This window comes from Salvia hispanica, unplaced genomic scaffold (genome assembly GCF_023119035.1).
Source record: "Salvia hispanica cultivar TCC Black 2014 unplaced genomic scaffold, UniMelb_Shisp_WGS_1.0 HiC_scaffold_478, whole genome shotgun sequence".
Lineage (NCBI taxonomy): Eukaryota > Viridiplantae > Streptophyta > Magnoliopsida > Lamiales > Lamiaceae > Salvia > Salvia hispanica.
This window is the reverse complement of record NW_025952221.1, coordinates 1-9,020: the sequence shown is the minus strand read 5'-3', so window position 1 is coordinate 9,020 and position 9,020 is coordinate 1. Positions and strand designations below refer to the sequence as shown.

The 9,020-nt window shown below is 38.1% G+C and overlaps 2 protein-coding genes across 2 annotated transcripts; both read right to left on the bottom strand.

Annotated features, from left to right (window-relative positions):
- Window positions 1-269: 269 nt before the first annotated feature.
- On the bottom strand, window positions 270-3,610 carry LOC125199349. Its single transcript, XM_048097394.1, has 5 exons — window positions 3,450-3,610; window positions 2,955-3,163; window positions 2,783-2,871; window positions 1,787-2,137; window positions 270-876 (listed from the first exon to the last, which is right to left on the bottom strand). Exons 4-5 carry the CDS (start codon window positions 2,116-2,118, stop codon window positions 414-416), a joined length of 795 nt encoding a protein of 264 aa, XP_047953351.1. The 5' UTR covers window positions 2,119-2,137; window positions 2,783-2,871; window positions 2,955-3,163; window positions 3,450-3,610; the 3' UTR covers window positions 270-413.
- An 834-nt stretch (window positions 3,611-4,444) lies between these two features.
- Window positions 4,445-8,125, bottom strand: LOC125199350 (vacuolar-processing enzyme-like). The gene is made up of 9 exons (XM_048097395.1): window positions 7,848-8,125; window positions 6,462-6,626; window positions 6,223-6,379; window positions 5,994-6,079; window positions 5,714-5,913; window positions 5,482-5,530; window positions 5,193-5,402; window positions 4,873-5,079; window positions 4,445-4,771 (listed from the first exon to the last, which is right to left on the bottom strand). The coding sequence occupies exons 1-9, from the start codon at window positions 8,064-8,066 to the stop codon at window positions 4,589-4,591; spliced, it is 1,476 nt and encodes a 491-aa protein (XP_047953352.1). The 5' UTR covers window positions 8,067-8,125; the 3' UTR covers window positions 4,445-4,588.
- Window positions 8,126-9,020: the final 895 nt, after the last annotated feature.

Sequence of the window (9,020 nt, the reverse complement as noted above, 5' to 3'; positions counted from 1 at the left end):
AGATAATTGAAGAATAAGTGATCATCAAAGTTGAATTTGTGAAAAGTCACATATGCCCTTCATGTGAATTTTGAAGTAAAAGGTGAGAGAGAGCAAGAGTCTCCGTTCATTTACGACCAAAATGGATGGGCAAAAAGGGCCGTGTAGAAAACCGGTGAAAAGATTTAATGCAGCTGGATCATAAGAGTTGCATCCTATTTTTTAATACTTAACTACAGATAGAAAATGGAAAAAAAAAAATCAAACTAAGCTAAGGATAAAGTCCACTGTTTTTCCTATGCTTGGTGTTTTTTGTCATTTTAAGCCACAAAATACAATCCATGACAAGGAATCAAGATCAATCTTTTAACTTCAGATTATAACACTAACGGATGGAATAATTCCTTACCTAACACAAGAGACAAATAGTAGTTCTAAAAATACCAATTTTCATGCTTTGATAACACAAAACAAAGATTCAAGTATTCAACAAGAAGGGATCTGATCAATGAAGGACTTACGTTGAGTGTGCGCTGGATAAGCTTGGCTCGTTTCTTGGGTCGCTGAGGAAGCTTTGAGCCTTTAATCGCCATGAAATCCTCTTCCTTCTCCTTGTTCGTCAAGGCGATCACGAACTTGGGAGGCCACACCGCCACGATGGTGGTGTCGGATGAGGCGCCCTTTTTCTCATCGTGGCCTGTCCCGGATGACCCGGAGCCACCACCTCCGCCGCCATGTTGGTAGTGGTTGTCGTGGTGATGACTAGATTTATTGTTCTTGGTACAACTGTGGAGGTGGGTACTATTATTATTGCCGGTGGTACCACCCCTCTCTGGGGATGTCAATCCCCTTACTACGTTGGTATGTCCTCTCATACCAAGCGAAGTCTCTGAATTCCTAAAGATTGGATAAAGCGAAAACAAATCACATTACAATTCAGAACATATGCAAAACTAAAATACTAGTACAAACTTCAACTACTTCTATGACTATTGATTAAATTGACAACAGGAATTTGTTATATTAGTGGAAAGTAATAAAAACAGTAAAAAAATGTAAAGTTTTAAAAAAGGGTGGGAGGAAATTACAGAAATAGCCCTGTGGGGTAGTGCTTTTTGGATCAGAGAAATTGAGGGGAATTGTTTTAATAGAGGATAGTGTTTCTGATATGGGTCACAGCCTTTTATTTAATACAAAGAGACGTAATTTTTTAGGGCGGTGTGTGCAAATACAGAGAGAGATACCAAAAATGGAGAGAAAATGAATAAACAGAAAAGGTTATGACTTGTGAGGTGGTCTTTGGAAGAATCTGGACCGTTGGATTGAATTGCTACCTTAATCTTTGAGTTGATGATTTACGTGTCATAATCTTGAAATATTATACGAATGGGGCGTGGATCTGGAAAATAACAGTTCAATGCCAAAGAGGAGTGGAAAATGAGGATAAATAGTGGCCCACTTTCCGAAGCCAAGCAATTAGCAGCTTCCAAGAAATGAAGAGAAAATTTTCATTCAATCTTTTATTAATATAAGCCAAAAATACTTTTCATAGTTGCTTTGAGGAAACCAAATACAAGTATCAACGCACATTTAAAAACTATTTTTGCACACAAATTATTGCATGAAAAAAGGAAAAGAATTGGGTGAAGAATTGGGGTTATTTTAACTTTATATAGACCCACACCAATAATGAATTCAAGAATAATTGGTTCCTCTCCACAAATTCATAATCCACCAAAACCAGTAATAAGTCAACAAAATGGAATCGTATTTTTCGGGAAAATAAAATTTAAGATTAGCAAAATACCTCAAAATTCGATGAGCCGGAGAGGCCGCCCGCTGGCGGAGGTTCAAATAACCGTTGCCGCCGCCGTTGCTCTTACCAGTGAGCAGCTGATTCGAATTCGGATCTTCTCTCTTGCTGAGATCCGACCTGACGACCCGCCGATCGATCCGGGTCGTGGGCCGCTGAACGGGGCCCGAACCGCTGTGGTCCTTGGTCTGGAACTTCATACAGCGTAGCCTTTTTCTGTTGCCCCACTGCAATACGAAGTCGGACGACGTCGTAGCGTCTGACTTGGATTCGGATCTCAGCAATAAGCTGTCTTTATTGGTGGAGTGGGTAATGTTCCTCTCCATCGCCCCCTTTAGGTCACGTCTGCACGCCGTCAAGTAACATGATTCTCGTTATTAACGGAAGTTGAGGCTCTGTTAACTAAATTACTGTGGATTTTTGTGCTTTTAATGGTGTAGAGAAAAGGCAGATACGAATTTAAAATGAAATGAAAATCACTGAGTTTTCAAATTGGCAGAGTTTTTGGCCAATTGCGAGATCTAGTGCAACATCGCGAAATCTTCGTTGCAAGAGTTTTTGGGGAGAAATAGTCATAATGGAGTGAAAAAATCAGGAAATTTTTGTATTTTGGGAGGAAACAAGTAGAGGTAAATGCGTGGTTTTACATTTAATTGAATGAAGAGATTTGAATCATTTGATATGACGAAGAAAATTGAGAAATTCAGCTCTTGATTTTTTAGGTCAGCTGGAATGGTGAATGATGCTTTAAATTCTCTTCAGCTCAAGCACTTTCAAGCAGATGAATATTTTCCGAAAAAATGCTGGAGATTCACAAAATTGGAACCGTCGAGAGGAAGAGATTTGGGCAAAAACAGAGCGCTTGAATTAAACAACAAGAAACTCTGGTGATAGATTGGTAAAAGATGAAAGCTGAAACGGTTTGAAAATCACGTTCCTCGGAGAGAGAGAGAGGAGGAGGAGAAACAGAGGAAGAAAATTCACCATTACCTGCAAAATACCTGCTATCCTCAACTACAACCTAAAATCTCTACCGATAAAATCTGAAAAAAAATCAGTGAAGCCGGAGTCCTCCAAATCTGCGGCAACGAAATAAAATTCGTCATCGTAACACACAATGCAAATTATACACCAATTTTCTGATCTTAACCAAACAAATTACCTTTGTCTCCCAATCTGGATGCTAGCAGACTGAAACTCTAGAGAAACTTTAGAAGGAATGAATTGAAGTCACATACGCCTAAAAAATCAAGCAGAATCCAGTGCTGAAAATAGCGCTTCCAGCAGAGAAACAGAAGAATTCCGAGGTTTCTTAAATCGATTGCGATCTTCAAATCCACGATACCGATCTCAAATCTCTCAAAAATTCCCCTGTTTGAACAAAAATCAACAAAGTATTAGTATTAAAAACAACCGAATGAACACAAACAGAACGCGAAACAAATATCCTTCCGAAAATCAAATCGGACTGAATCAAAATTTTCGCCACAATCGAACTCGAATATCTTCTAAAAACATAATCCGATAATGCGCGTGCGGTTCATATACGGTCAACGAAGATCCAGAATTCAATTATATTCGATTAAACTCTCAGAAACTGAGAATTTCTCACTACTAAATTGTTTGATCATTAAACATTCACTGCATTACCACTCACCAGATTACACAGCTCCGTGAGCTCACAATTTCCAATCAATTACTCCAAACTTATGAGTTATGAGAGAGAAACCAGAGAGAGAGAGGAGGTTTTCTCCTCGTGTGAAGAAACAACACAGAAATACGAATGAACTCTGCCTTCCTTGATAGCCTCCTGTTTTATACCGTCCCGTCCTCAACTTTCAATCCTGACCGTTGAATTATCATCATCGGTATTGATCTGTCGCCGTTTGCACTGTTAGATGACGGCGTTACTATTCCCTGCACGAGCTGAAAACGTTGAATGATCTAACGGAATATTTAAAACGTCGTTTGTTGGAGTAATTTTTTATTGCAATTGTTAATCGTGGAGCCTTCTCGCTAACCGCTCCATGGTTAACTTAAACTAATATGATTAGGTTTATTTATCTTTTTGCTTTGTTTTTAAGACAATCTCGAATTTGAATTTGGAGAAGCCAATAATTCGTGTTATAATTTGAAATTTATCAGCATTTTTTAAGTGGACCACCCACATTTAGTAAGTAGATGCTTTTGATAATTTGAAAATTTGAAATTGTGTCTCACTAACTATAGTATGTGTGATATTAATTAATTTATTTATTTCAATGATTATGCATACATTTCAATCTTAATAGAGAAAACTAAAAGTCAAAAAAAGCTAGTGTCCTTGATAATGTAATTTGCCTTTCTTTTCTTCAATCTGATATCATTTGGTTCCTTATACAATAAGTTAGTATGGAGATTTAAAGAATATTGGGTTGAGTTGTTAATAAATAATAATCATCCCTCATTTATAACTATATATTGCAAAATAAAGATTCACTTCTTAATGTTTCATCAAATATATGGCAATTCATAAATTACTACACAGCCAATAATTTCATCAAAGCCTGCTTTTTTCTATACATAAATACTTAAATTGCTGCCCACAATTTCTGATTAATTTGATTATATGAACAAGAATAACAAGAGGGCCTAGTGTTCCTTGGCACTATGTACAAAAAAGCCACCAACAGCATCAACATATATATAAGCATCATCAATATATATATGATCAAGACCATCTTCATATATACAAGCTGAGATCCAGCACCACTGCTTCTGCACATAGCCAGGCTGCACGACGACGGCAGCGGCGAATCAAGCGCTGAAGCCCCTATTGAGAGAGCTCCAAGAGTTGGAAGGGAAGGTGGTGCAGGCCTGTGCAGAAGCCTCGGCCATCGCCTCACTATTCACACCCGCGTTGCAGATGTTGGCAAAAGCCCGCATGTGCTTCATCCCGTACTGGGACAGTGCCCCACAGCGCGCCTCAAATGTCCTAACCTGTGGTTGGAGATACGAATGAATGTGTTCTTGATTGAAACGAGGGAATGGAATGAAGATGCTATGAATGTTTTTTGGGATGTGTTAGTGTTTGTTTTTACCATAGTTTTCATGCAGCTCCAGTCTTCGACAAGAGGCTTGCCTGTAGGTTGGACGTAGTTCATGACTTCGTGGCTCTTCTCCATTCCGAAGAGGAGTTTTCCGATCAGTTTGATGGTGCTGTCAATGTGTGCGCGGTGTGCCATAGCTTCCGCAAGCTGGCTCTGAGCTTCAGCCTTGCGATCAGATCCCTCAGCAGCCTTCCTGAACTGCAAGTGGGAATCAAAATATGAAGCACAAATCGAGGAAATGTGACATTGATTCTGATTTGATCTTTTTATCCTATGATTAATTTGATCAAACTCGAGTTTGTTACACATACCTTATGCCAGAAATGCAGAAGATCGGCGTCACGCTGGTTGACTGCTTGTGAAGATGGCGACAGAGAATTCTCCTCTGCGAAAGTGGAGTTATCATTAGCAGGATCTGTGCCCATATACAGATAAAGAGCCTCCACGCTCAGCTTCACGTCGCCAAATTGCATGACGTGAGAGCCATAGTAACCATTGTCATTTGCTGTTCGCTTCTTGACCTGAAAATGCAAGAAAGGTCATATTTGTTCAATAATACCCCTTTAAGCAGAGGAAATATTTAGTTTCGCGAGATCTTACCAGCTCGTACTGCTGCTTCAAAGTTTCAGTCTGGAGATTGTGCCTGTCACTGTTTGATAAACACCACAAAGTCAATATTGATCAGGAAAATATAGTAGTTTCAGAACTAGCTAGACGACCTTCCGATGACTCTTACAAGAGGAATCATCCCCGTTCGAGAAAACTTAACTTTCTTATTTGCATACACGAAGACCAAATGAAGTAAGAAAAGTTGAAGAATACATGATATTACCTATCTTCCATCCAGGCAACACTATAGAGGTCGCCCAAGCAGGTGTCGTATTCACGGGGAGGAGCCGGGTACTCTCCTGGGCAGTAGGTTCCCCAACTACTCTCTATAGAGTTTGATGCAGTTGTTGCATATATGTTCAAGCCTTCAGGAAGAAGACCTTCAAATATGCTTCCGGCTTCACATGCTTCCAAATAAAATACCTATGGCATATTATGTAGGTATTTATTGTTTTTATTGCTTCAGATATGTTTCACAAAAATGAAGTATGTACTCATCTTACCAGGCTCTTATATGTCCCAGCAGCATGCTTCTGTTTCAAGACAGCATTTAGGTCATCCGCGTATATGTATGGTCCGGCAGGCGTCCCTGAGCATACATAACTCATCAAGAATAATCAGTCCAACGCACAAAAAAAACACTGGTAAAGAGAATGTGCAGGATGGCATAATCTATCATCAGCATACTGAAATAATGAATGAAGAAATTTTACAATAAAAGAGTTTACTAACCGAGAATTCCAGGACCACCATGATCTGTGTAATATATGAAGATGTGATCATTCGGACCACTGTCCACGACCTTTCCACTGCCTCCTTTCACTGCAGATTTGTTACCAAGAATCGCAGCGTAAAAGTTTTCAGCATTTACTGCGCTTCCAACATAATCCTGCCAAAATTAACTCTGTTATGAAAAATTGAGCTTCTTCTACAGGTGACAAGAAACAAGGATACTTGAAACAAACACGAACCTTTGGAACTCCCTTGTACACGTCCGCACCATGCGGGTTGTTGATGATGACACCAGGGTGAGGGTTTTCTCTGTTATTGGCAATATCATCATACATGAAAACTACAATGTTTTCATCCTTCAGACCACCTCTCTTTAAGATTTGATATGCGTGGCACACGTCCGCCTAGCACAAAACAGAAAAAAACACGCATCAGCTCCACTTATCCGACACAAAGGAGAGAATCATGGAGATCTCATCATTTACACATAAACCAAGCCATGAATAGCTAACTGCACCATTAGAAGAAAACAACATACATCTTGCTTGCTTACACGTTCCCTTTTGCAACTTCACTTTTGTTATTCAATCATAACTTTATATTTTCCCTTATAATTACTTGCCCTGATGTTCATGCCAAGTATACTAGTAAAAAAATTATTGGTTCCATAAAGAGATGGTGGAAGATCAATATTCTGAATGTTTCCTGCAACTCACTCATTAATCTCAACTTCAATTCATTTCAAGGTCAAACTCAATATTGCAAGGAAAATCAAGGGCAGAAGGATAAAGAATTAAAGATGCATATCAAGAAAAGAAGAATATGTGAATTTTCAACTAGACAATCATCAGCAACTTTAGTAATTTGACTCTCACGACAAAAAAGATATCATGTTTATGATTTATAATCTCTGTGGTCCCTACTATGACTCTGCCTTGTTCATTACTATAGCACGCAACACACAACTACTGGCTAAAATATATTAATAATATATTATCTGTCATGACTTGCTTTCAATAATTTCTCTTCAGCCAAAGTAAAGGTTTGTAGCTGAGATTCTTATCTATGCCATATTTCGCTTTAAATGAATTGCAGCCACAACTTTTAAGAAATGAAACGCAGGCAGATAAAGGATATTTTGATTTTGAGAAAGCTAAATTAGATATAAAATCTCGGATAAGGATTAATATGCTGAATACAAAACTTATAGTTTTAAGCAAACAAAAAGCCAAAACTAGATGAGAGTACTGTAATCGCAATTCACGAAAAAAAAATTCCAAATTACCGTAATAAACTATGACGAAAATGACCGAAGAGTTTAAACTAAGTCTATGATGATTCAGTGACCATGAGCTGATAAACACACACACAGCAGTAAAATTAAGATCTAAATCGAAAAAAAATGTAACGAAAGAAAAACAGTAAAAAAGAAGCAACTAAAAAAAACACACAAAACAGCGCTCTTCTGCAAAATTAGCTTCCAAATCAAAAAATAAAAATAAAAATATTTCGTCGCCTGACTACCTGCGGATTTTCAGTAAGCATCAACGGAGATATGTAAACAATAAATCAGCACAGAAATAAAATATCCTACAAAAAATTAAGAGAAATTTGATCGCGATCACCTGGTGCCTGTAATTCCAGTAGCCGGAGGATCCTGCGAAGAGGACGGCCCATCTAGTCCCCACAGAGTCGTCGTCTGCTCCGGCGTCGCTGTCCGCGGCCGCGCCGCCGAAGAAGCGGCGAGCTTCGGTCGGCAGCCTGAGGAAATCGTGGCGGGCGTGAGCAACGGTGAGGATCGAGAGTGCAAGGACGAAGAGTGCACCGGCGGCGTAGCGTATCATTTTCCCCGGTGTTGAAGGAATATAGAAAGGGAATTCGGGAGGAGTGAGGAGTGGTTGAAGAATCTAAACTGTGCGATTATATAGCCAAAGAAAATTTTTGGTTGCTCTTACGTGTGACTTGAGCACAAATTATTAAATAAAAGTAGCATGATAAATTACTCACTAATTATTTAATTAGTAAGATTTTATTTTAAAAGTATAAGCATAGTTGAAATTATGTATGATCAGTGGTGACCTTGAGGTCTCGGGTTCAAACTCCACCACCCTGGTAGACTTTCAGCCTTAGTCTGCAAATCTGATCGAGCAGGATTAGTCGAATTTCGTTGGAGGCGGGTTTGGTACACCCATGGTCAAACCAAAAAAAAGTAATTCAAAATTTCAAAATTATACTGGATTCGATTAAATCACTTACTTGACTAAAATGAGAAATTCGTAAATCTACGTGTACTATGTATTTATGTATTAAATATAATTATAAATTTCGTTTACACTTTAAGGCATTTGTGAGTACATACTTTTGGCGTAGGAAATGAATTATTTGAAGTGTTATTAAAATCACAAATTTGAAATAATGAATGCTCAAAGGTCAAGACTTGTTTGTTAGTATGATTTTATTTAGTAGAGTAACATAATTTATTCAAAAGGGTTAACAACAACTATTATTATCCAATTCCACTAAATGGGTTGGTATTACTTAGATAAATATTTTATCTACATATATTTGTGTGTGTATTTTTTGAGGAAGACAAATTTATTGTATGCACAAACATTTTGTCACACTGAAAATGCTACTGTCACAATTCTAAATTTTCTACTAAAGTGGAGTAGTTTGTTGTATGTCGTTCAAATCCAGGGAAAGTCCATGATTTTTTATGTATACTATTGGACAATTTTTCGCTTCTACGGGCCAATGGGCTTTAGATAAATATTTTATTTGAATTACACTACATTTAA